This window comes from Peromyscus maniculatus, chromosome 12 (assembly GCF_049852395.1).
Source record: "Peromyscus maniculatus bairdii isolate BWxNUB_F1_BW_parent chromosome 12, HU_Pman_BW_mat_3.1, whole genome shotgun sequence".
Lineage (NCBI taxonomy): Eukaryota > Metazoa > Chordata > Mammalia > Rodentia > Cricetidae > Peromyscus > Peromyscus maniculatus.
Window position 1 is genome coordinate 20,596,001 of NC_134863.1, and position 27,712 is coordinate 20,623,712.

General features: G+C 41.8%; 1 protein-coding gene across 6 annotated transcripts in view; it reads right to left on the reverse strand.

Moving 5' to 3' along the window:
* Atp13a4 (ATPase 13A4) overlaps window positions 1-27,712 on the reverse strand; it is a 125,116-nt gene that overhangs the window by 41,832 nt on the left and 55,572 nt on the right. For 3 of the 6 annotated variants that reach the window (XR_013043704.1, XM_042259132.2, XM_006974469.4), the window contains exons 3-12: window positions 24,428-24,574; window positions 20,401-20,471; window positions 20,235-20,315; window positions 18,632-18,701; window positions 17,040-17,174; window positions 14,289-14,358; window positions 5,184-5,318; window positions 2,500-2,670; window positions 1,282-1,439; window positions 522-710 (exon numbers count right to left, since the gene is read on the reverse strand). Coding sequence is in view for 5 of the 6 variants with exons in the window: in XM_042259132.2 (XP_042115066.1) it covers window positions 522-710; window positions 1,282-1,439; window positions 2,500-2,670; window positions 5,184-5,318; window positions 14,289-14,358; window positions 17,040-17,174; window positions 18,632-18,701; window positions 20,235-20,315; window positions 20,401-20,471; window positions 24,428-24,574 (1,227 nt within the window). In the remaining variant the exon portion in view is untranslated. Of the gene's footprint in view, window positions 1-521; window positions 711-1,281; window positions 1,440-2,499; window positions 2,671-5,183; window positions 5,319-14,288; window positions 14,359-17,039; window positions 17,175-18,631; window positions 18,702-20,234; window positions 20,316-20,400; window positions 20,472-24,427; window positions 24,575-27,712 lie in introns of those variants that run through there. The other 3 variants (XM_042259131.2, XM_076548670.1, XM_076548671.1) reach the window with 3 other exon arrangements.

Genomic DNA, 27,712 nt, shown 5'->3' on the forward strand with positions numbered 1-27,712 from the left:
TAGACTAGGGTTTGCTGCATGGCTGTATTGTCAGCAAAAGTCTCATATTAACACACAGTTTAATAAGCCCTTTCTTTTTCCTCATCCCATAATTCAATAACTACTTACTGAGCATTGACTCAAGTGCCAAACATTGTTCTAAGCATTGGGGATACAGCAGAAAACATAATTAACTACTTAAATTGGGGTGGGGGGGGGCGCGCGCGCGCGCGCGTTCATGTGCTTCTGTGTGGGGGTTTTGACTGCATGGAACAGAGTATGTTTTGATACTTTGTTTTTCATAGACTGTCTCAACTGAAAGGACCCTAAAAGATTCATTGATTCAGTGTCTACTCCCTTGTTTCAAAAGCTCAGGGTCAGAAAATTCATTTCCCAGATCATACCCGCACAACCAGAGATAAAATAAGGTCAGATGCCCATAACCTACCTATTATTTCTGCCTCACTAAAGAAGAGAAAAGCGTGTATCCATTACAACAGCAGTGATAAATGGCCCTGGGAGGGAGGATGAAAAACACATACCTTGTCAAAGCAGACAAGGTTTAATTGTCCACATACATTGATCCTCTGGGGGCTAATGCAGAATATGCCCTTCCTTTTCAGCCTCCTCTGGGCATAGATGATGCCTGTGGTCAGGGCAGCTGGGAGGGCGGGAGGCACCGCAATAGTGATAACATCCAAGGCTTTCCTCACCACCTCCTCAGGAGGTTCCTGGAAAAGAAAGCGTGTCCGGTCATTAGAACTAAATCAGCAATGGATGGCCTCGTGCGTGTGACTTCCCCTTTTCTGCTTATGCTGGGAAGGGGCATCCGTGGGGCAAAGGGTCTGACCATGTTTATGGCGCTCGGTATCTTTTCTCCAAAGTACACCAAGAACACCTACAAGCGTCCTGCTGTGACCAGAGATGCACCATTTCGCTGTGGCTCTGCCAGCACTGAGCATCTGGTTGCATTTAGAGTTCTTCATCTGATAGCTGCAAAATGCCACTTTTATGAAATATTTCGCTGTTAAAACTAAATATGAACGAGCGTAAAGAATGGGGGGAAATGCAAGAACAGAATCATGCTGTCATTTCAGTAAACAAACTGTTCCAGTACTATAATCTGATTGCTATCACAGAACTGAGCAGCAAATGGCTCATAGGTGGAGCTGGGTGCCTGTAAGGAGTCTTTGGAGTTTAGCTTGCTTAGTCTGTTTGTCCTTGAAAAAGGGTCAATATAGAAATAAAATGTGTAGAGGAGAGTAAATGTGTGTGTGTGTGTGAAAGCATACAAAGGCTTACCCCACTGAGCACATAGACACACAGAGTATAGATCATGCCAATGGTGGCTGTCCCAACAAGGCACAGGAGGAACCTGATGGCATCCCTGTAAAGCTTGAAATTCATGGGCTTGGGGTAAAGGATGGATCTCACAAGGTCCCCCTTTGCGGTGTTGAACCCTGAAATGACAAACACATGTTCCACATTTTCAGGATAACAAACCACACTGTTAGTAATCATCTAAATGTCTACATTGCTTTGGTCTTCTCTAGAGCAGTAGTTCTCAACATGTGGGTCTCGACCCCTTTGGCAAACTTCTACCCCCAAAAATATCCATGTTATGATTTGTAACAGCAGCAAAATTACAGTTATGATGTAGCAGCAAAAATAATTTTCTGGTTGGGAGTCACCTCAACTGTATTAAAATATCACAGCATTAGGAAGATTGAGAGCCAATGCTCTAAAGAATCTAAAGCTAAAATTTAGACCTAAAGACAACAGGGTTTTGTTGTCTAGGACAATGCATACGGCTAATATGGAAATGTATTATCTCTCTCAGAGCGGAGTCCTCTCCCTGGCTTTCTCCCCCTCTACCTCTAACTTCAGTGCACACCAGTGACAGGGTCTGCCATACCCAGGACAGAGCACAGCTCTTCAGAGCACAGCTTAATTTTAAGGAAGTGACCCTGGGAGTGAGCACAACCTCCCCCCACACACACACACGTCTCCCTCAATTGAATTGAAATTGAGTGACCCAGTAAAATATGATGCATCCCACGTTCTATACCTTTCTAATAGATTTCACTGCTAAAGTTTGAGTTTCCAGCTTCCTGCATGGAATGAACTTGGGATTCTGGTTGGAAATGCTGGGTTTCTGGTCCAGCTTTGCCTGTTTTCAGTTTATCAGGCTTTAACTGACCACTTGACTTCAAGCTTCAGACTCTTCATGTGCACAATGGGGAGGGGTCAGGCAATATGTGTCTTTGCTACTAGCTTGATGTACAAAAGTGTTTATAAACTGCAAAGCACATAAACAGTGATAACTGTAATCTGTGCCACTATTATGCCTCTAAGATGCAGATGACACCCTTCAATCAGCAAGTCAGCATTGAAAACATACAGACTTACATATACTTGTTGTGCTATCCAAAGATTGGTCCCAACCTAATAAATTTAAGGAATTAGACACACTGAGGTCTAATGGTGTCAATGCAAACAGCCTACAGAGAAGACGCTCACCTGTCTGTAGGACCACTGCTCTCACAGTCCCGGAGGCAGCTGCCCGGGCCTGGATGACCTCTGTTCCACAGAAGAGAACATGCCGCCTGGGATCTGCTTCTGTTTGCATCCTCCAGGGTGCAGAGCTAGCCATCTGGGATAATGGAGTTTTAGTGACAGGGATGCTTTCTCCTATAAGAAACAAGTATCTAGCTCACTTTGTGAGGTGGGATGCCTTTCTCCTGTAAATCACATCTACACTCTCTGGTGGGTCACAGAACTTCATCAGGAGCAAAAGTAGCCTAGGTATTTGGGATACAAGACAAGCACAGGTCATGTTGTTGAGAGTTCTGCGCTTTAGAAAAGGAGGGCAGTATGTAACCAAATAAGTAAAATGTCATATTATAAATACTATATGTACTTTAGGTTAAACATAAGCATTCAAATAGGTTGGGAAAAGACATTTATGGAAGAGCAAGCTGTGTGATATGGAATGTGGGATGTAGGGAGTGCGAAGCCATAAGGCCTATGCAGATGCTCAAACATGGAGAACCCCAAGTATGACACAGTTAAGTGTTTAACTTGTTTCTGTAGGCCTGGCATCAGGAAGCAGGGGTATGGTTAACTGCTTTAGTTTGTAGGCCAGTGTTACAATGACGTGTAAGACAAAATTCTCTATCCATGATGCAAGGGATGAGTTCAAGGCTTATGGGGTTGGTGGGTGGACAGTCAGCTGGAAGGTGATCATAAAAGTCATAGCTGGAGGGGATGGAGCCTGAAATACAGCAGGTGAGTGGAAAAGGAAAGAAAGTACTAGATTCAAGAAATATGAAGTAAGATGCTACAAAAATCGAGACAATTGTTATACCAGCAGGTCATAGAATAGAGACAGAGAACTAAAACAGCTTCCTGGACCCTAGCTTGAAAAGAGGACGGGCAACAATAATAAATGTTAAGATTCTAAGAAAACCAGAAATTGCCTTTGGGCCACTGTGGACGGGAGCTACTTGTAGAAGAACCATGTTGAAAAGCTTTGTGTATGGTTGATAGTTATTTGGATCTGGCACTCAGTACTGGTGAGTCAGAGCTCACCAGTTGGGACATGGTAAGTAAAGCTTCAGAGAGAGGAGGAGAGGGAGAGAGATAGAGGAAGAGAGAGAAAGAGGCGGGAGGGAGGGAGGGAGGGAGGGAGGGAGGGAGGGAGGGAGGGAGGGAGAGGGAGAGGGAGAGGGAGAGGGAGAGGGAGGGAGGGAGAGAGAGAGAGAGAGAGAGAGAGAGAGAGAGAGAGAGAGAGAGAGAGAGAGAGATTGAGATTATTTAAGAATCAAGCAAAGGGTGAAAGGGGAAAAGGACAAGAATACAGCCCTGAGCGGTGCCAGCACTTAAGGAGACAGAGAAAAAGAAGATAAAGAACAAACTGAATGGGCGTGGTCAGTGCTAGAAGCACCTAGAGAGAGCAGGATGTTAGAAAAAGTCAGGACAAGGAGAGTTTGGGAGAGAGATAGTCAGAATAGCCAAATAAGACACAACAGTCGATAAGATGGAGCAAAATCACTGGACATGGCACTTCTGACTTTGGCAACTTGTGCCAGCGTGGTGGGAGGAACATACTTCAGAGAACTGAGTACTAATACAAGGTGAATCTGAAGCTGTGGGAGCAACCAGGGACAGTTCTGAGGAAGAAGCCTTCAGAGCCTCCAACTGGTCTTTGCAGAGCCGGTAGTAAAAAGTCAGCATGGAGCTATGATCAATCATTAAGAAATAGTCCTGGGCGTTAGGAAGGTCCCAGAGTTGATGGGCTTTTATGGGTCTGTGGATACTTGGGAAATAAACCTACTCTGCCATGATACCACCCACTTTATCTTTAAGCTCATACAGAAGGGAGATGAACATTCTTGTCTCTGTTCATGCCTTTCGGGCCTGCTTGGGACCAAAGGGATTGCTATGGACTTGAATGGAAACCACCCTACATTACTGTGCTTCAACTGGTCCCACTTTCATCCCTGAAAAAACATCCTCATCTTACAGAAATGCCATTATTATGCTTCACAAGTGCAAAATCACAATGATACAAGCTTGAGTGAGTCTCTTCCCTCTGGATCTCAGTTGCAAAGACTGTGAGGTAGGTTGACCTCGAAGTCCACCCCTCAGCTCAGCATGCAAGTTAAAAAAGAAATAAAGCCAGTCCAAAACACACAGTGTATATTCTGAGAGTAAGAGATCTGTCCAAGGTTGCACCATGGACTTTTTAACATTTTCAGTGAGGATTATGAGGCCCTTGGCTTTGGCCTTGTGAATTTCAGGATGCCATTGATGGTTTTCAGAACTTCCTAGTTTATAATGGGAATTTTATGCAAGTATGCTAAAGAAAAGACATGTTTTTGAAAGATCTGACGATCCCCACAATCTTTTCAGATAAAACAAGAGGTTGCCATAATCTTTTGTTGAGGAAGAAAATTCTACACATTCAGTAAATTCTTAATGCGCTGACTTGAGCGCATAGAAAACAGTCCTGATTTGAACTCACAGATAGAACCACGGGAAGTCTAAGCAAGATTTGCAGAAGCAGAAAGGTCACACAGCAGCCTCATAGCTTTCCCTGAGCAAGATTGTCATTCGGGTAGGGGAAGAGCCAACCAGAACCATGATAACATACACCCTGAGCCAGCCCGGAGGAGGCTACGAACGCGGAGCTCCAGCCATACCTGTCAGCATGCCTTCATCTACCACACAGCTGCCATCAATCAGAATGGCATCACATGGCATTTGCACTCTGCTCCCTGTCAAAATTAATAAATCTCCAGGCACCAGGAGGCGGGATTCCAGGTCTTGGGCTCCAGCTGAAAGTGTGAGCAGACAGTGAGGTTATGTTCCCGCAGTCAACAATCCCACCACTCCATGCTGTGGATTCTCAGAGAAGGAGCTAAAACATGTAAAAAGAGAGACTAGTCCTCAGCATTGGCTCAAACTCTGAAGACAAAAAGAAGGGAGGAAACAGACTACATGGAATAAAGCTCCCAGAGTGGTAACGACAAAAAAAGCCAAGGAAAAATAATGACAGACTCAGAAAACATATTTGATGCTTATAGACAAAAGACTAATATTTTTCATATACAAAGACATCTTCAAGCAAGAGATGTACAGCAACTGTGTGATAAATTGCCAGATACTAACAGTTCACATGCACACACAAGTTACATGCTCAAGATTTGAAAAGCTGCTTGTTTTATTCATTCCTTCTTCTTCCCTCCCTTCCTTCCCGGTTACCTGCCTGGATGCCCGAACTTCTTTCTTCCCTTATTCAGTCTCAAAAAGGTCATGGGGCTGAGCATATAGGCTGCCGTGAGGGCTAGGTTTAATTGTCACCTTAACAGAATCTGGGATCATCTGGGGAGACGATCTCAACAAGGGACTGTCTATTAAGTTAGCCTATGGAAGTCTCTGAGGAGGGTAGCCTCAGACAGGCTAGTATGGGTGAGAAGACCCACTGTGGTGGTTAGCATGAGATGCCCCCCATCTTCTCAAACATTTAAATGCATGGTCCCCAGTTGGTGGCCCTGTCTGGGAGGCTTCCGGACTGTGGTCTTGAGGGGGAAGTATGTCATGGGGAAGGGTTTTGAGAGTGGAAAAACTCGGTGCCATGTTGAGTTTGCTCTTGTTGCTTTCTGTTGGCAGTTAGAGACATGAGTTCTCAGCTCTTCCTGCCACCATGCCTGCCCAGTGCTTTACATCCCCACTACGATGGTGACAAATTCTTAACCTTCTAGAAGTCTAAGCCCAAATAGACCCTCCCTTCTCTAAGTTGCCTTGGTCATGGTGATTATACCACAGCAGTAGAAAAGTGACTAAGACCCCCACCTTGAATGTGGGTGGCACCCTTTCATGGGCTGGGACCTGTACTGAATGAGGGGGAGAGGGAGAGCTGTGCACTAGCAAACATTAATTCACTGCCCTCTGCTCTCGACTGTGGATGCAATGGGACTAGCTGCTTCATGGTCCTGCCACATTGACTTCTCTATCATGAAGACTATGTATGAGTTAATCTTCCGTGGCTGTGATAAAAACACTATGACCAAGGCAACTTATTGAAGTAATGTCTAATTGGGTGCTGATGGTTCCAGAGGGATAAAAGTCCTTCACCATCGTGGTAAGGATGCACAGCAGCAAGCAGACCTGATTGCCAGAACAGCAGACCAAGAGCTTGCTCACATCTAGAGCCATACACAGGAAGCAGAGAGCACATTAGGGGTGGCACAAGGCTTTGAAACCTCAAAGACCTCCCCCAGTAGCACACCTCTGAGACCACACCCACACCTCCTCATTCTTCTCAAACAGTTCCACCAACTGGGGACCAAGTATTCAAACATCTAGGTCTATGGGGAGGAGGAGAATATTTTCATGCAAACCACCACAGACCACAACCTGGAACTGTGTGCCAAATAACCCCTTCCTCCTGCAAGGTGCTTTGGCCAGGGTACTTCATCACAGTGACTGGAAATGTGTCTATGCACATGGCTGGGAAGATGGCTTACAGGCTACCTATGGTGTTGGAGTCTAGGTGGGAAGAAAGGTCATGTGTGTGTCCTTGGCTCTGACCAACAGAACCCAGGTAGGCACCATACAACCATAGCAGTGGTACCCTGCTATGGAATGTTGGGGTCTGGGCAGGTGATGAAGGTGTTTACATGGGAGCGAGACTGGGCATAGTGAAAGCATCAACAATGCTGGAAGATTGGTCACACCCAGGCTGAACCAATACCATAAGCAGATCGACTGAAGTCAGTGAGAGCCAGGTTTCTCATAGAGAAAAAGAAAGAAAGGTGAAGTACAAAGGACATAAGCCTTGAAAAGACCCTATGACTTGGAGTTGGGGACATCATAAAGTCATGTGCAAATATGTAGGAATATCTATACATTATATGACTCTGGTCAGTGTGTTAACATATACTCTAACATCCTTCTGAGGAAGCCTAAGGGCAATGATTCCCTAATAAGGACAAGCACACTACACAACCAAATACTGAGTTCTCAATTCCAGCCACAGCACCACACACCCAAAATGAAATCATGAAGACGTCTTAAAGAAAAAGCCGATTACAACCTGGCAAATATAAATTATAAGCTGGAGAAACACTGTGCCATTAAATAGGAAAATATTCAAACAATGAAGACAGACCAAAAAGATATCAAAAGCCACATAAAGGGGCTGGCTGCCTAAATCTGAAAGATTTTAACAAAGTAAATAATAATAAAGAATAAAGAATAATAAAGCCATTGAGTAAATAGGGCTTCATGAATCCATAATGGCATAGGTTAGTGGGTATATAAGTAAAAAGAAAAATAGATTTTTCCTTGCAGCAAGATGGCAATTAAATAATTAAAAAGTTCAAATTAGAAAATCCTTATTTATCAAGTATAAAAGCAATAATTAAGTCAGGAAACATCAGTAGATAATAAAACTAGTGGGTGAAACTTTGATGGAGATAGTCTATTCATATAGTCTGAAAATATTTCTCAACAATATAACTATTAATTACAAAGGAAAAAACAGCATACTTTTAAAAAAAGAGCTGGCAGACACCATATAATTAAGTAACTTAACATCATTAGTAAAGGAACAAATTTAAATTATGTACATCTTGATAAGAAGGGACACACACAGACACACACACACACACACACACACACACACACACACACACACACACACATCATATCTGTGATTTGCCGAATCCAAACATAGTGACAATTTATAAAATACCCAGAATGGGAGAATATGGATCATAGAAGAACCAACTGAAAAATACTGAAGATGATGGCAAATAACACCATTTGTGGTCCTGGATCCCTATCATATAGAGAACATTACTGAGAAAACACAACAAAGAGGAGACCATGTTAGCAAGTGTCAGCTTCCTGAGGACACTGCAGTTTCTTCAGGAGAATGTCCTGGTCTCTAAAGAATGCACAGTAAACTATGTTGAAATTGTGGAGCCACATGTCAACTACTTATTTCTTTTCTCTTTTGTCTATGTGTATGTGTGGTATATGTACATGTGTACGCATGTTTTCATGTGGGTGGGCAGATACGTGTGCAAATGTGTGATTGTGCGTGTGCACACTCCAGGCTGACATCAAGTGTCATTCTCCATCACCTTTGACTTTTTTTTTTTTTTTTTTTTGAGGCCAGGTCTCTTGCTGAATCTAGAGCTGACGATTCTGACTAGCTAGTTGGTCCCAGAGATCCCCTCTTTCTGCTTCCTGAGCACTAGAATTTCAGGTGGCTTCCACATGTGCCAGATTTTACATGGGTTCTGAAGAGCAGGATCCTCATCTTCACAGTTGCTTAGCAACTGCTGTATTAACTGAGTCATCTCTATGATCTCAGGAACTTGTTTTTAAGTCATTCTGGAAAATAGGAATGGTCTCTCTTTACAATGTCTCTGAAGAAAAAGAGAAGGGAGGCAGATATGCATGAGATAACACTGATTACCTCTCTGACTAGAAAATCAAGTAATCTGACAGCATATTCTGTTGGCACTGTGGTGAGTAAATGGGCACTCTCACATTGCTAGCTAAATGCAAGCTGGCACAATCTCTACTGAATAAAATTTGGCAATATTTATCTAGCAAAAGTGTGCATGCCTTTATTCTCTAATCTAGAAATTTGGCATCTCAAAATCTATACCAAAGATACACTCATGAAAATATGAAGGGGCATACATAGAAACTCTTTATTACAGTGTTACTTATGATGGTGTAAGACTGGGAAAACATTCAATAGAAGACTGACTGAATTAATAATGGTTCCTCCACATGAGAAGACTGTGAATCATAAGGAATGAAGAATGTATATATACCTGTTATCCATGGAATCATAGGTGTGTACAGAATAGTTAAATTTGGTATACCTTTGTTCATAAAAACACACCAGTGTAATTATGTAATCTATTTTGCATGCATAATATAAGCCATTGCTTTTCATATAATTTGCTTATATTTCTAATTGTAAGAATAAATTCAAAAATAACAAAAGTAGCTATGATAAACAAGGCAAAGGGAAGAGAAAGAAGTTGAACCAGCCTGAATATCTTCTATCTCATGAATTTAAAATTTAAAACATGGTGATATTTTTAGAGTATCTATGTAAAATAAAAGTAAATTTGAAAAGCTGACGCTAAAAACCTAAAACAAATGAGTGAAATGAATCAATTACATTGTTGGCAGAATCATGCGGAGAACTATTTTGAATGATATTGAAGCATAATTTATTAAATTGAATTGTGTGTTTGGCTCTGTTTCTAATGAGCTATCACAATTGAAGTGGGGAACTCTTCAAAACATTGTAAACTGTTTCTCAGAATTACTTCATTGCTGAGAATGTCAGCTTATTATTTTGAGATGATTGTATATGGTAGGATAAAACAAATGAACCATTCTTTGCTGTCACTGAGAACTGGAGTTTTCAGTATGAAAGGGAAACACAAGTACAATCCTCAAAGTAAAAGAAAACATTTATAGTTCTAAACTCGAGTTGTGAGTGTCATCAAGAACTCATACTTTACTCTAAACTCTTCACTAGGTATGCTTTGGAAAAATGCCTATGAGCAAAGGCTTACATTGTAAGAATGAGATACCGAACACTCTGGCTGAGCACTCTCAGTAAATGCATGCTGGGGATAAGTAGAGAATGAACCAATATTTACTTTTTATAATATTTATAATAGCATCGAAACTCTGAAATACTTAAGAATAAATCTGAGAAAGAATGTGTAAGGTTCACACACTAACAACTGCAAATTGCCTAAGAGGGGAATCTAAGGAGACCTAAAGAAATCTACATCTCTGCAGAAAATATCCAGAGCTGTAAATAGGTTCATTTTCTACCATTGACCTATAGACTTAACACAACACCAATCAAAATCTCATCACAGTTTAAAGAAATAAACAATTAAACAAATTGTTTTCCAAGTCATTTTGAAAAGAAGAGTCTGTATTTGTTACTATATCTTCTCATTTCTATAACAAAATATTTGACAATAATCAACTTGAGGAAGAGTTTAAGAGTCCAAGAAAATACAGTCCAACATGAAGAGGAACTCATGGTGATGGGAGCCAGAGACAGCTGGTCACAGTACATCCACAGTCAGGAAGCAAAGAGATGAATACTGGTGTTCAGCTGGCTTGCTCCTCTTTATTCAGCTTAGGACCCCAGCCTGTGGAACAGTGCCACCCATGGCTAAGGTTGGACGACACACCTCAATTAACTTATCAAGATAATCTTTCACAGACATGCTCAAAGACTAAATTAATGAGATAATCCCTTACAGACTTGACACACGGGTGACTTTAGATCTTGTCAAGTTGACAATAATAGTAATCATCACAACCCATCTCTTATCAACTTGTCACTCCAACACATGATTTTAAATCATAACACTCCACTCTTATCACTTAGAAGTTTCCTTTTTAGCTCATAATGTGATATACTTCCAGTTTGTCTCTAAAAGTCCCCCAAGTCTTTAACAATTTAACAATTCCAATGCCATTCAAAAGCCCATAGTTCAAGTCTTTCTAAAGCATAAGACAAACTCGTGACTGTGAACCTTTAAAACATTAATTTTTTAGTTACAAGTTGCATACCTTTAGCATTTAATGTCACACCATAAACCAGTGGTTCGCAACCTTCCTAATTCTGTGACCCCCTTAATATAGTTCCTCATGTGGTGGTGACCCCCAACCATAAAATTATCTCATTGCTACTTCATAATTGTAATTTTGCTACTGTTATGATTTTTAATGTAAATATATGGTATTCAGGATATCTGATATGTGACCCCTGTGAAAAAGTCATTCGAATCCCAAATGGGTCATGACCCACAGGTTGGGAACCACTGCCATAAACATTCAAATTCCAAAGAGAAGAATGGGGCCTTAGGAAGGAATGCTTAAAGCAATGCATGATCTAAATGCAGCAGAACAAATGCCAAATCCTACAGCTCCATATGCAGCATCTGGGGCTCATAATGTAATCATATGGGCTCCACAGGGCTTGAGTAACCCCGCTCCTCCACTTCTGTCACCTATAGCATACACAGCCTCTTTCTTAGGTCAGCTCTACTCCACACCTGCAACTTTCCCCATCAGATGAACCATGGGGAACTTTTAATTAGGCAGTTGATTTATAGGAGCAGGGATTCCTGTTCCCTGCATCCTCAATTTCGACTCTCTTTTTTCAAATAAGCCATCATTTCAAGCTTTAACCTTTGAGAAATGGGGTCTTGCCACCAGGGTACATTTCTTATTACCCCAATGTAGAACAAAATACTTCTCTTTAATAATTACAGCCTCTTTTTCAGTACGTACTGTGGCTCCAAAGTTCAATTTGGTCAAGCTCTCTGCCTCCCCAACTAACTGCACATTTTCACATTCTTCTGCCCAAATTTCTGCTCCTTTTCACTGTAGACCTGGATAAGTTCAGGAAAGGGTAGCCATGAAACAGCCAATGAATACTTTACTGTCGATAAATACCCTCCAACTAACTAATTAATCCATTATGTTTGAATTCAATTTCACTCAAGTTCTCCAGACATGGGCAAAATGAAACAAGATTCTTGACCAAAATATCACATGAATGACCACAGCCCAATTTCTGATGGAGTCCTAGTTCCTCTCTGAAACCTCATGAGCACAGGCAACTACTGTCTGTTTCTCTCATCTTTTCTTGTCTTCTAGGTTTCCATCAGAATGGCACATTAAGCTCTGTTTCCAACATGCTAGGACTTTTCTCCCTGAAAGTACCAGACTCTTCCATATTGTAGGCACAAAATAATCTCAAAGGCCTAAGACTGACATGGTCATGTTATCAGAGCAACATCACCTTGCGGTCCTAATTTTCTGTATTATTTACTTTTCTCCTTGTTGTGATAAACAACTCAAAGGGGAAAGATTTATTTCAGCTTACAGGTTGAGAGAATACAGTCCAACCATGAAAGAAGTCTGGCAGCTTGAGACAGCTGGCCACATTTCATCTAGTCAGAAGGAGAAAGAAGCAGAATACTAGTGTTCAGTTTGTTTTCTCCTTTTTACTCAGTCTGGGGCCTCAGAGTCATGCCACCCACTGTCCAAGTGAGTCATCTCACCCCGGTTAGCATAATAAAGATAATTGTCCACAGGCATACTGAGAGGCTAGCTTGATCTTCATAATTACTCATAGGTGCATCCAGAAGTTCATCTCCATGGTGATTCTAGACCATTCCAAATTAACAATCCATATTAACCCTGGAGGGGGGCATGATACATCAAAGTAGCACTGAAAGAGAATTAAACTGAAGCACTAACATGACTTATTCAGATCATATTATCAATGACATCATGTGGCCGTGGCAGGACAGTGAGAGAACAAAACATGGAGTTCACAAAATGGTCCACCTTCATAGACAACAGGTGCTTAGCAAAGATCTATAGGCAACATGCTAGTACAGAATCAATCTTCTTAAACAACTGGCATCAGAGTACTTAAATACCTGATGGAGAAAAGTGAACTTCAGTCTAAAACAGATGCAAAGCAGATGGTGAAAACACAATGTAGAACATAAGCTTAAAACTATATAGAGAAGCTCAGTGACCTTAAAATTTGCAAAGATGCCTTAGAAATTAGACTAGAAATATAATCCTTAAAGGAAGAGGCTCATTAGCTGGACTTTAAAATGTAAAAGCATTTGCCCTTTAAAAGATGCTGTGAAGAAAACGATAAGATATATCATAGACTGAGAGAAGATGTCTGATAACATTTAATAATATGACAATCTGCTTAACAAAAGACACAAATTGATACTTCAAAAAAGGCATGTGAGTCACAAATAAGCCCTTGAAAAGATCTTCAGGGCCATTAACCATTGGAGAAATGCAAATTAAAGTAATAAGATACTTTATTTTATTCCATAATTTAAAGTGGCTAAAATTACATAGATTGGCCACACTGAGTGGGGACAAGAATGTGGAACTGAGACTGTCATACACAGCAGGTAGGAATGGAAATGCTACAATCATTTTGGAAAACAATTCACTAGTTTCCTAAAATGTTGAGCATCTACCCCGGGGTTAACTGCTCTGTAACTAGGTACATACAAGGGATGATAGAGTATGCCTATGAAAAAACCCACGCCTGACTGTTCACAGCATTGTGGTTTGTAACAAAAAAAAGTGAGATAACTCAAATATCATCCACAGGTGAATTAAACGAATGTATGTATACCCATCTAATGGCATACCTTAGGAAATAAAAAAGAATGTACGATGGATACTCTTAACAAAAGCAGATGAATCGTTGTGAACTTTGTTCTCCTCTTGCCAAACTAACCCAAAATATATGATAAAAGACAAAAGAATGTGTTTTACGTACAATTCTAAATAGGGATGTTAACCTATAGCAACAGAATGCAGATAAATGACTACTGTGTATGAGGGAGGCAAAGGGGGAGGAAGGACAAATGGACTCAAGACAACTGTAGGCAACAAGTCGTCCTGTCTGCTTGATGATGTCCATACTTTTGTGAGTATACACACATGTCAAAATCTACTGAATTGTGTACCTTACAGATATATTTGGTTTGCCATGCAAATTCAACCTCTATGAAATGGGTTTCCTTCTTATGGTGAAAAGATCTCAGATTCCTCTTTCTTATAAGCAGATGTATGAGAACAATGTACATGCAGATGAGTTGGTGGGAACAATCAGAAAACAGAAACCAAGTCACTTTCTGATTGCCTGTGGATATAACATGTAGGTATAAAATAGCGTAACTTACCTTTTCTCTCACATACAGAGACTGTGATGCTATTATGTGATTCAACAAGATGGTGCAGTTTTACAGACTGCTGCAAAGAGAAGGAAAACAGACAACATTTATCTGTGTAAGTGTAGACCCCAGTTATTGCTCAGCATGGAGCTAGCCCTCTGTAAACATGAGAGGGCTTTAGGCTGCCAGCTGGAGATGCTGGGTAGGAACAGAGTCTTCCCACTGGTGTTTTTTTTTTTTTTTTTTTTTTTTTTTTTTTTTTTTTGAGACAGGGTTTCTCTGTGTAGCTTTGCGCCTTTCCTGGAGCTCACTTGGTAGCCCAGGCTGGCCTCGAACTCACAGAGATCCACCTGGCTCTGCCTCCCGAGTGCTGGGATTAAAGGCGTGCGCCACCAACGCCCGGCTGGTGTTTTTTTTTTGTGTGTGTGTGATAAATGAACTACATTGAGAGTTAATCAAGACAAAAAGAAAAAAATAAATAAATGTTTTATTCCACATTTAATAAGAAAGCATTGTGTGAATGACCTTATGACTGATTAAGTTTTCCAATCATTTCAGGTTTTCATTTTTCATCCTACTATTATTATTTGAGACACTTCCTAAGGGGACAGGCTTACAAGGCTCCACCTCTCCCAGGAGGATTGTGGGGAGTTAGTGGTGTGCTGGGAAAGAGAGTATAGTTTTCTTCAGTGGTACAGTCACTGGTAAGTTGACCATGCTCCAGAAAATAACTCCTAACCCATGCTTATGCAGGCAAGCCTAAGTGAAGTCAGGGGTCACACACACACACACCATCATCAGAGCAGAGGAGGGCCTTGTTGGATGAAGGGTTTCAGTGGGATGGGGAAGAATGAGAGAAAGCAATAGGGGAGAGAGATTACAATGACCAGAATCACATACATATGGAAAATTTTTAAAAGACACACTCTCTGAATTATTTTTAAATCTGATAACTATGCCCTAAGAATGTTTAGTACAGTAGGATAAGGCCAAAAAGTGTTACACTACTAAGTCATCCTTTCATTCATGTGGGCATTCACTCAACCAACATTTATTAAGCAGTCTTTTATATTCCTAAGGCTATGTTAAGAAACAAGATAGAATGGAAAACAACAGAAATATGACTCTTATTGTCAAATTTACTTAAAGATATATATTCAAAATATGTATTTAAATATATTTGCAGATCTTCGCCATATAGTCAAATAGATAAATATATTTACAAATAATAAGCTATACACACGTTTCTATGTAATGTAGGTCACTACAGATGTAAAGTATGGAAAACCATATGTATAAAGACTCTCACTGCAGCTTTGCTTTAGTAGCAGAAGACTAAAAACCACCTAAGACTCTATCAGTTGCCAAAATAGTCAGCACACAGTCATAAAACTACATCAGTTCTGAAGGAAGTATGTGTTAATATGGAACAATATTAAAGATATATTCGGTGAAAATGCAATTGCAAAATAGTGCATGTGGCATACTTTCGTGCTGAAAAACAGATGTGTGTGTGTGTGTGTGTGTGTGTGTGTGTGTGTGTGTGTGTGTGTGTGTGTGTAATATTGCTGAAGTGTAAAGAATATCTGGCCCCAGTAAGTCCTAAAAGTCCGGCTTGGACACTGGTGATTCTTTCCATGGAAAGGGATCCTATTTTCATTTACTGTGTTACTCTATCTTAATTTTTTTTAACATACCCATATATTGTTCCTTGTACAAGAGAAAATGACTAGCTAAGTTTAAATGTCTTTTTTTTTAAATTTCACTTCAGATTACCTATAGGCTTTAGGATTATATTGATGCCCTTAACAAAAGTTGTTTAGATGGAAGCATGAAAGGAGAAATCGTGTCAGCATGTAAAGAGTGAGAGAAAGGTGTTCAGATCATGAGCATGTGCATAAAGAGCTGAGATTTTTATTAAGGAAAGAAGGAAGCTACAGCAGGTAACTGAAGATGGGTGCAGAGTATGGAGAAAATGGTCCTTTGTTGGAGGTTTGTGTTTAAGTCTGACGAAGCTGGAGAATGTTAAACACAGATAAACTCTTGGGAAGGTGCAGAGAGGAGAGTCATCTGTGGATTGCATGAACACCCCCAAAAAGGTAAGAGCAGGTGTCCGGGGCACAGATGATGATCTCTAAGGCATGTCCTCCACTGTGATGAGAGGGAAGGGAAGCCGGGGCTGAGGAGAATGGAGCATTTGGCAATAGATTGTAGGGAGATGAGCAAATTTCATACTAGGCTTCCATCGGCTTTGTGAAATAACTTGTGAGATTGTTTTGCTGAGAAAGCAACGATGAAAAGACAAGCGTCTCTGAAGAGGGACGGTTTGAAATGTCTTCTCATAGTGTGGGAGAACACTTTGATGAGAGGTGTATAGAAAACTTGCCAGGAAGAGGTTGGTACTTATGGATTCATAAATAATCGACTCATGTCTGTTCCACATGGTTTTCTTCCAACGGTCCCTAGACCCCCCTGTTCCCCTGCTATAAGTATAAGGAAACTGAAGTGGTGAACTAGAACTTTGGTAGATGAACACCAAACAAACAAAAAGATCAAGGACTTCATATTAACACAGGTCCCTCCATCTTCCCAAGGACTGGGATGTACAGGAAGTTCACTTCCTGTCGCCCTCTGGACAGCGGCACTTCTGCTGTGTTTTCATGAACATGATCTTGTTTCACACAGATGGGCCCATGCTATTTCAAGATTCTTGTCTAAGAGCAAGCCAGGGAAGTCAAGTGCAGGACCCAGGGGACTCACCTGTCTGAGATCGTACACGGTCAGAGCTATGGAAATAACAGACATGAGGATGATGGCCAGAGCATACTCTTTGTAATCTTCACTGAACCACAGACAGACACTGAAGAGTTGAAAGATGTAAAATGGATTTAGAACCTGTTAGCAGACATAAAGACAGGAAGACAAGAATGGCATTTGGGCTTCACACGTGGCTGTTCATTGGCTTGTTTTCCTAATCAGCACTGTGACCTAAATCACCCCACGAGATATGCTATTGTTCTTGTTCTATGTAATCAGAAGTCTCTGTGTGCTGGACAATGGGCTGAATCTTTTCATTTCTTTCCCACAATTACCTCATTAACCAGAAGTTATTACTTATCTCTATTATGAAGATAAGGACATGGAGCCTCAGATCTTGAGAAATTTGCTCAAGGTCACACAGCTATGACTGTCATGGAGCCAAAAATCTAAATCCTTAAAGCGTTCTGACCCCGGAGCACTTATTTTAATCACTGCTACACTTAGCAATCCACAAAGTTGTGCTTCGCATGTCATTGTGCTAAGCCTCAAAGTAATCGATAAAGAGTAGATGTTATCGTCCTCCGTTTATACTCCCTGGACTTGAGAAAGGTGACACACTTGGGTTTACAGAATTAAGCTACTTGGTCTGTTGTCCACTCTATGACAAAACTGCTGCCACATATAATGCCATTAAAGAACTTTTCACTGATGGGTTGATGGAAAGCAAGGCTGCATTTTTCCATAAGTGGCGAGAGAAGATGACATGGCACGCTGTAGCCACACATCTGGTTCACTGGGGGGGAGGGGAGGACAGATGTCAACATCAATGGTTGTAGTCCTGCTTGACTTAAAATATGTTGTGCCTTCCCTCAGCTTCGCTGTAGTTACTCACAGGAACAGGAATCCCAGCTTCAGGCGAGGGAGGCAGCCCACAGAACCTTTCTCAACCAATTTGCTTGGTCTTCTGTCATTCGCAAACATGTTCAGAAATATCAAGAAAGTATCTCGAATTTAGGAAGCCTTTTTAAGGCAAAGATGAATGGAGATGGAATATCAGAAAGACACAGAGGACTGCTGTATGGTTTCAAAATAATAAATCCCACAATAAAAGCACAAGAGAACATTTTTTATCTTACTAAGTGATGGTTAAGCCATTCTTTCCACCTCATTGAGATCAGAAGACCTCAGACAGGCTAAACAAATATGGTTTCCTCCCTACAGTTTTGAATGTTGAGGTAATTGCATATGTTGTCTAAGAAAAATTTTTTCCTAAAATAAATGTGATTTCACTTTCACAGAATTGAAACGGGATAGGCAGCATAGTGTTTTAAGAAAGGGGGAAACCCCAGCATTCATCTGAGTCTTCAGATAGGAAGTGGACACATGAGAGTCACAGTCTGCCTTGTAGAGTACAGTGTGCCCAAAGAGCTTGAAGGAAAAGAACACACAGCGTATCCAGAAAGCAGGGTTGGCATTCTCTTAAAGAAGCTCATAAATTGTAGTCACTTATTAACAAGTTGGATCCCCAGCTGGCCAGAGCAAAGATTCATCATTTTCTACCCAATGTCCAGGCAAAGTCCTGGAGAAATTACCTCCTTGATGAGCAATTTCCAGATAGGTGTGATTTCAACATCAATAGCATTAGGTCCACATATTAACCTCCTGCAGGGAGAGACCACAATTTACTCGGTCACAGCAATGAAAGAAATCTCACCCCCTGTACATTTAGAGAAAAGGTATACTCTATATTCCTTTTCTTATTTCCCAAGTCAATCGAAGTATCTCTTGTTACATAGCACACCCATGTGTCTCAAAGTAACTGAAGAGGATGAGGGGTCCCAGGAGCAAAAGCAGTAAACCAGATTATGTTGCTTCCATTGAACTATACTCCCTGAAGTCTAAATATTTCCCTACGTGGTACTTTTGATATGTAATATTACCTACTTTCTCCCAAATGCTTTCAGAACTCATATGATCTCAACTCTCTCTCCTCCACTGTTCCATGGAAATGGAATGGGGAGATCATGAAGGTAGAATATTATTAGTGACGGGGAAATACCATACCTATTGTTTATGCTCATATTCAGGAGTTCTGTGAGGCTGAATATTTGTTTTAATGTGAACAGAAAAGTCCTTGATTCTCAGAAAGAGCTCAACATGCAGAATTATACATCCTACTAACTGAAAATCCAGAGTTGTGTTGCTTTGATTATGCAGAGACACAGCACTTTATGAATACTTTTCCTATGGAGATTACTAACCATTCTCTGTACCTTCCATTTAGACCCTCAGATAAAACAACTTGGCAAAATGCATGGACTATCATCCTCCATTTTTTGTGTAAACACGTATAATTTTGGTAATTTCATTAAAACAAGACTCTGCTTCAGTAGGGGTAAGGGACCTACTGCGATTTCTGCATTGCTTACAAGCATGCAGGATAAAATGAGGCTGCAATGGGCACCATCTCTTCCAAAAAACAGGAATAGGTCTCTACTCCTCCACTTTTAAGATTGTGTGTGTGTACGCGCGCGCAAGAGCCTATGGAGGCCAAAAGAGGGCATTGCATCCCCTGGAGCTCAAGTTACCTGTGGTTGTGAGGAGCCCAAATTGAATGCTCAGAGCCAAACTTGGGTCATCTGGAAGAGCAGTAAGTACAGTGCCCTTGGTGGCCAAACCATCTCTGCAGCCCTTTCTTTATGATTAAGACCCAAATGAAAAAGCTATTTGCTCAAAGGCACAGGTTCTGGACAATCAAGTGCCTTCTCCCAGTCCTGTTTCTGTGCCTAGTGATTGATTTGGATTGTGGAGCTCCATACACACCTTGCATGACCTTGATCCAAATCACTATACATGCCATTATGTGGAGCTCAGTCAGTTCGCCCACTGTGTGTGCCTGTGCGTGCACATGCAATGGTGTGTGTGTGTGTGTGTGTGTGTGTGTGTGTGTGTCTCCATTTTTGTTCAAGCCATGAAATCTCTCTCGGCCTCACACTTCACATCTCTTCTGTTGAATTGGTGGTCATACCTGTTATACCCCCTGACTCCATTAAAAAAAAAATTGCTCTGAAGATAGATGAGGTCATGCACAGGACACACCTTTTCTGCTCTTACTGAATCAAGACCATGTGCTGGGCTACCTGGCTAACCAATCTCAGCCCTTTGGAGCTAGTACAGACACCGTGCATGTAGTACCTGATCTCCTGCTCTTCTGATGTTAGACCCAGTCCAAACTTTTGATGAATCTTTGCAGAACTGAGCCAGTCTTCCAGGGAGCTAAAACAATACAAAGAATCCAGTGGCAGTGATGTTTGCGAGACAATGCCTGTGTTCTTTGGAGACACTTGCTGAAGCCACTTACCCAATCTTCTGAAACTGTCCTTCTAAATTATTCCAAACATATCTTATTTTCTGCACTTTTATGTATCTCACCTACAAAAAAGAAAAAAAAAAATGTATAACAAGAGTCTCCAGTTTGAAGATCAGAGCACACAGCAACTCGAGGGCTAAAAGACATTTCTGGAAGAAGCAAAGTTAGAGATGCTCCTCAGAATTTTTTCTTTTTCTAACTTTCCATCCTGTTCTCCTCCACTACACAAACAGCATTTTGACTAGCAGTCATCGCCTGGTCAGCATGTTTCACCATACTGATAAATATGTGAATAAATGAAACCAAGTCTCCACAATTCACTACTTTGCAAACTAATGAGGAAAAAAAATTACACAATAAAAGTTGCGTTTCATAGTCCAATAGATATGCCAAAGAAATATATTTAATAAATATATAATATGATATTATATATAAATATATATAATGAAGTTAAAATGCTGCAGAAAGAGAGAAAAGACAGGTGGCTGAAGGCATCATGGAAGAGCTAGCATCAGAACTGCAATGTCAAAGGGTGGGAAGAATCTTGGTCCAATGGAGACTGAAGAGAGCAGGTCAACGGGACCGCATGCCAGTTAGTCGAAAGGCAAGAGGCAAGAGAATGGTCCTGTTTGACTGTAGAATGAAGCGTAAGGCTGGGGAGGTAAACTAAGGCTACATGATGGGCAGTCCAGATGCTAGAATAAGTTAGAGACATCCTGGCCTCGCAGACGATGGGTTTGTAGAGCAGCCTACGGAAGACTTGATGAAGAGAGCAAGGTAGCCACAAGGAGAGAGGAGCTTGTGGCAGCCAAGTGTACTCCGGGGAGCAGGGCTCCGAGGGTGTCGGCAGAGGGAAGGAAAAGAGGTGCCTCCTTGTGACCATTATTCTGATTCCCTTAAGCAATTTTTTTCATGGGATACAAATTCCAAGAACTGGAGACCTCGATAAGCACAAAGAGAAACTGTGGGGCTCCCAGTTTGCTGTGGAGCAATGGTTATCACCCCCAGAGTACTTGCTAGGGACATCTAGAGAGCTTTAAAGAATATTGCTGTTTGGGTCCCGTGGCCAAGATTTAATCTGTCTGCAGTGTGCTTTGAGCATAAATATTTTTCATTTTCCCCAGGTAATTCTAATGTGCGGCCAAAATTGAGGGGTGCCATTTAAGGCTTCCTGTTTGGCTGTTCCTCTATTTGTGTCCTTGAGAATGTCAACTAACTTTCCCTGTGCCTCAGTTTTCCCAGGAATAAACTGAAGCATTTGACCAGATTAGGTCTAAGTTCCATTCAGCTCCTTTCTGTGTAGTCTACATTTATGAACGTTATAGTCAACCATCAGGTAAATTTTAAAGCTGGGGAAAGCCTCTAACTGGTGGGTAATAAAAGTATTCAATACATTTTTGTAAAATAAGTGACTGTTATGTAAAAGCACATGTCAACTAGAAAATACAGTCTAAATCTCTAAATTCCAAAGCCTTACTGAATCATAATTCTATTCAATGATCATAGAGCTTTCTCTCTCTCTCTTTCTCTCTCTCTCTCTCTCTCTCTCTCTCTCTCTCTCTCTCTCTCTCTCTCTCATTGGGAGTCAAGCGAAAGTGCTAAATGTTATAATTTGTAAAAATTCCAATGAGGTTTGTTACAAAAGAAACTATTTGAAAACATGTCTATTTCAAATTGATTTTCCATACGAAATTGGAGCAAATTGCCACTGGGAAAAATCCGTCCTTCATAAGCTGTCAAACACAGTGAGCAAAGAACGTTTTTTTTTTTTTTTTTTTTTTTTTTGATTTTTCGAGACAGGGTTTCTCTGTGTAGCTTTGCGCCTTTCCTGGGACTCACTTGGTAGCCCAGGCTGGCCTCGAACTCACAGAGATCCGCCTGGCTCTGCCTCCCGAGTGCTGGGATTAAAGGCGTGCGCCACCACCGCCCGGCGCAAAGAACGTTTGAACGTAACCAGTCCTGGGGCTTGTTAGCCCACACAGCCCAGGGTGGAACCTCCAGTCTCTTCCTTCACAACTTCAATTCCTTTTGAATGTCCCCTGTGGTTCTACTTAGTGCTCCTCACACAGTATCTTCAGTCGCCCTCACCTTCCTGGAGAAGGTCAGGTGTTATTATCACCTTTGCTTTGCTCCTGACAATGGTTTTGATTATGCCGCTCTAGGGACTGGAATCTTGGCTCCAGCATTTCAGGCTCTGTCCTCACAGGATATGATTCAAGCCAGCCTCAGAATAAATCTGAAAGTCCCATGACTTTAGGATTCAAAGAGCTCAAAGTGACAATTGCCTGTGTTTTTAATTCCACAAATTTGATGATCTGTGTTGGAAACGTTTTAAGGGATGAACTGTGGGTAGGAAGAGTGTCTCGACACACACTGGGTTCACATCAAACCAGATTGGAAAGCAGACACCATAATAGATAAGAAAAAAAAAATACCCACAAACCAAGCCTGCAGCAAGCGAAATGAAGAAGTTGCTGGTAAGTTTAACCTCAGGCTGTAAAATGGAATGGTCGGCGATCTTTGGACAATTTCTAAAAGTCCATGATGGACCTTTGAAGCACCTTTGAGACTGTCCCACCAGCAGCTTCTCTGCCTGGACCTTGTCTCCTTCATCACCCTCAGAATTTCTAGATGCTGGCAAAGGACAACAGGCATGGCATTGGCAGGTGAGTTTCCTTATTTGTCCCTTTTCTAGAACTTCACCCCAGGAGAAGCTAGAACACGGGGCATCTGCTGTGGGTGACTTTCAGGTTTCTGCTCGGGAGTCAGAATAGTTAGCTCCCCCACATACTGGCTCTTAACTTCTTTGGAATGTCTAAGAGTGTCTTCCTTTTTGCTGGCAGTCCTACAACATAGTCCCCCGGGCTCCTCTTCATCAATGTTTGAAAACCTGCCTCCAATTTTTTGAAGACCCTAAACGACTGTCACCTTGGGATGCTCTTTCCACTGTCACTAATGTCATCACGGCTGCACTTAACACTCTAACACTAATGGAAGTTTCCAACTTTATTATGAATATTGACTGTTATAGTCTGCAAATCGCCTTAATCTTTGACTCTGTATGTGAGGTTCATAGCAGCCCCGATAAAAAGGCAGAAAGAGAATTATGACTTTCATTTTCTAAATTGGAAACTTAAGACTGGAGGAGGCAGTAGCTAGCAAACCTCCTATATACTAACATGATAAAGACATCAAGACTGGATATCAAAACTCTCCGTTTCGGGACCTCTGCCCTTACTTGAATTCTGTTTATTTGAGGATTTCTTCATTTGCCTTATGGACTATTAAAGGTGCTAATATTTCAGGGCAGTAAAAACCCTGCAGCCACGTGCAAGGCTGACCTGGGAAGCCTCATTCTCAGCTAGAAAGCCACCTCACAGATGAAGCGCTGCTCCCGGGAGGAGACTGACATCTCCTGTATGTTTATGTTGGCAGTTCAAGACAGCTGGCTGATGGCAATTGACAGTAGAGAGGTACTCAGCAACTGACTGTTTTCATTTCAAAACCTCGACCTTAGTTCCAAAGGCTAATTTAAACAGCTATCTATATGGGTATAACTGCAAAAGAAAACATTCTGCCTCCTAAAAGTATGTTTTAATATGAATGTTAACTAGTCAGAGCCCAGGCAGTCCTCATTTCACGAGACAAAGGGGAGTAACCCCAACACATTCGGACACCATGGTTCAAACTGAGGTCTTCTGTAGAAATAAGCAAATTCCTTAGTATATCCATCAAGGGTTACCTTCACTAGCCTTGTTACACACATTATAAAATAGGATTGATGCTTTAAGAGTAGCCTGTAGTGCACACCTCCCGCAGAAGACCTGGATTCCATTCCTAGGGCCCACATCAGCGCTCACAACTATCTGTAACCCCAATTCTAAGATATTCAACTGCCACTTTTGTACTCCATCTGCACACACATTACACACATATGTACATGCAAGCAAATACTCACACACATGAAATAAACAATTCTTTAATTCTCTGGCATCTCAGAGACTGTACGTTTACTTACCTTTAGATCTGGCTTTCGTATGGCTCTGTTTATGATGTATTCCTCATCTGTAATGAGAGGGTGGTCAGGAGTGAGACCAGACGTTCTGCTCAGTGCTGACAAGGAGATCCACATTACCTTTTTCCAAGAATAAATTTTGAATTCATCCTGGGGAATAGACATCAAAACCCCCAGGAAGTTAAGAGAAGTCATCAGGCTAAAGTTCATCCTGCAAAATATCATTTTGTATAATGTTGTGAGTTATGAAGCTAATGAACATTCTAGATGGAAATGTATATCATTAAAAGGTGACACACAAAGCCTTCGGGTCTTGAGAGACAAAGATTTGTGGTCATTTATTGAGGAATCTGAACAGAAATCCAAGGCACTAACACAAAGACCAAAGCCAGAGAGGCAGAGTCACATTCTCAGACGAGACAAAGAGAGAGAGTTTGCCATGACCTTTCAGTCCAGCTGGCAATTTTAGTGAAGAAAACAAACCTCATGTATTTCAAGGGACTGTATGTTCCTGTGAGCATGAGGACATCTAATGAATGGAACCACCCCTGTGTTTCAAGACTGAACTCAAAATCCACTTTTCCTTGAACAGTCTCACTGACACACCCCCTTCAAGAGAAAACAAAACAATTTCTAAACTATCATCACAGTGACTTTGGAAGGTTCTCCAGTCTCATAGTTCTCCTAGATCACACTGAAGTAAGAAACAAGGTTTCCTGACTGTAAGCTGGCCTTGGTGTGGTGTCCTGAGACCCTGCTCAATGAGAGCACAGTGAAAAGCTGAAGAACACTGGCCCCATGCATCAATTGTGCCCAGAGGTAACTGACCTATTCAGACAGATGGGATGGAAGAAGGGCCCTTACAGCATGACCCTAAATGAAGTCATTTCCTCTGCAGTTGACTGACGTATTCCTCATAGAATGAAAGTAGGCATACAAGCTTGGGGAACGGGTATCACATAGCTCCCTTGGAGACTGGTGTGACCCTAAGATCAACTGCTATCTGAAAGATAAATAGGCACCCACTTGATGTCTGATAAACCTTGGGGGCTAAGAGTGATGATGATGATGGAAGTCTAACCCAGAAAGTTAACGACTGGGAATGTAGATCAGAGCTGAGGTTTATCCTCACCACACACACACACACACACACACACACACACACACACACACACACTTGCCTTGAAGATACCTGAGTTAATTGAATTATGCAAGAGGTAGCAAGAAGAAGCTGCAGTAGTTGTACCTGTGTTTGCTGTATTTGTTATCACGAAGAGAAAACTCCTCTTTCCTGCTATTCCCTGGGTCAGGAACACACTCCCTCACTCCTCTCCTTGGTAGTCACATAGCTAGAGCCTAACCGTTCTTCAAGGTCCAGCCCAAAGGTTCACATCTTGGTAACCATCCTGATTTCTCTGAGTGAGCTTTTTTTCTACATTGTCAGCGTAACTCAGGATCCTTCCCCCCTCCCTGCCCCCTGTCCTTTGCCATCCACCTATCAACATGAGGAAGTGGATTCAAGGGTGGCAGCATTAGGAAGGCTGAGAGCCACTGGTCTAGAAGGTCTGAGCTTTTGATACCTCAGTCTCGTTAAACAGGTTTACATCTTTGCAACAAAAGAATTAACCTGATCAATCTTTGAACCTCAAAGAGCAGATTTACAAACCATTGAAGGATGACTCCCAGAAGTTCAAAGTACAGAGAAGACTTGTGTTTGACCTGAGCGGACAAATCGAAGAAGCAGCATTTTTTTTTTTAAATTCCTGTAAACTCATCCTTTTGAGCCAGGAAATACCACTTTAACTTTGATAAGTAAATAAATGAAGTGGAGTCTGTTCCTTATCATACTCCAGACTTTTCCTAAAACCACTTCAACTCTTGGAGTTTAAAAGCAATATAATTGCTCTCCAGTTTAGGCCAGTCCTATGATGTCCGTGACATAAGAGTTTGCCCCCCCCCCCCACACACACACACAAAATGTGCTTCTGAGCTTGCCTTAAGATCAAAAGTAATCTGATCTAAAGGTCCAAAGAGACATTAAAAACAGAGGACTTTTCTTAGAGGTGAGTTCAGTACAGTATAAAATAGTGACCTCTACCGCTTGGGTGTTTATGATAGACTTGTCTCATCTTCCCAATGATACTGAGCTCAAAGAGCTGGCATTAGCTGGAACTTTGGTTTTAGTCAGAAAGTATATGGAGAATGTCCTGTGTATTGGAAGAATCATAGACTGACCAGTTCTGCCAGGACACATTGACCAAAAAGGACGAGGAACAAAGAACCAACTTATATGACAAAGGGGTCTGTGTGAAAGGAAAGGGGAGGAGGAGAAGGAGTGGGGAGAAAGAGAGGGGAAGGAGAAGGAGGAGATGGGGAGGAGAAGGGAAAGGAGGAGGGGGAAGAGGAAAAGAGGGGAGGAAGAGGAGGGGGAAGAAGAGGAAGAGATGGGGAGGAGAAGGGGAAGAAGGAGAAGGGGGGAGGAGGAGAAAAAGGAGAGGGAGGATGAGGAGGGGAGGAAGAGGAGGAGAAGGGGAAGGAAGAGGAAGAGGGGTAGGAGAAGGGGAAGGAGAAGGAGGAGAGGGGAAGAGGAAAAGAGGGGAGGGAGGGGGAAAGGGGGGAGGAAGAGGAGGAGAAGGGGAAAAGGGAGGAGGAGGGGGAGGAGGAGAGGGGAAAGGAAACCCAGGACAGCCCAGCGAGTCTTTGGGGTTTTGCTGGGAGTTTGGGCTTGTTTGTTGTTTTTGAAGTGGACAGCATGTCTTGGGTAAACTAACTAATCCTCCGCAATCTCTGGAGCTGCAGGCACCAAGAGTTAGCTAGCTTGTGGGCATGCCTGCTGCCTGCAGGCTCCTCGCTAGTACTCCAAAGACACGCACCACCCTGTTTAGTCTACACAAGGAGGAGAAACTGTGGAGGCCTCACTGTCCTGCAGAGGCAGTGAAGAAAGTGTTAAGTACCTTCGAGTTATGGAATAAATCACACACACCAAATTCACATGCTGAAACCCTAGAATTTCCAGTCTCTTTGGAGATGGGGCCTGCAGGAGGCGACTAAGGTTAACTGAGGTCACAGGTGGCACACAACTCCGGTAAGCATGATGTCATATGTGATAAGGGAAAGAAAGCAGAAGTGTGAGGAACCAGAAAAGGCTAGGTGAGGAGGTGAGGACGTGACAAGGCCCCACCAGAAACCAGCCCTGCTGATGGCCCTGTGTTCTAAAGATTAAGGCCCCGAAACTGTTTGTCAACATTTGGTCATTCCTCAGGGGCCAGCTCTGTCTATTTCAGGCTG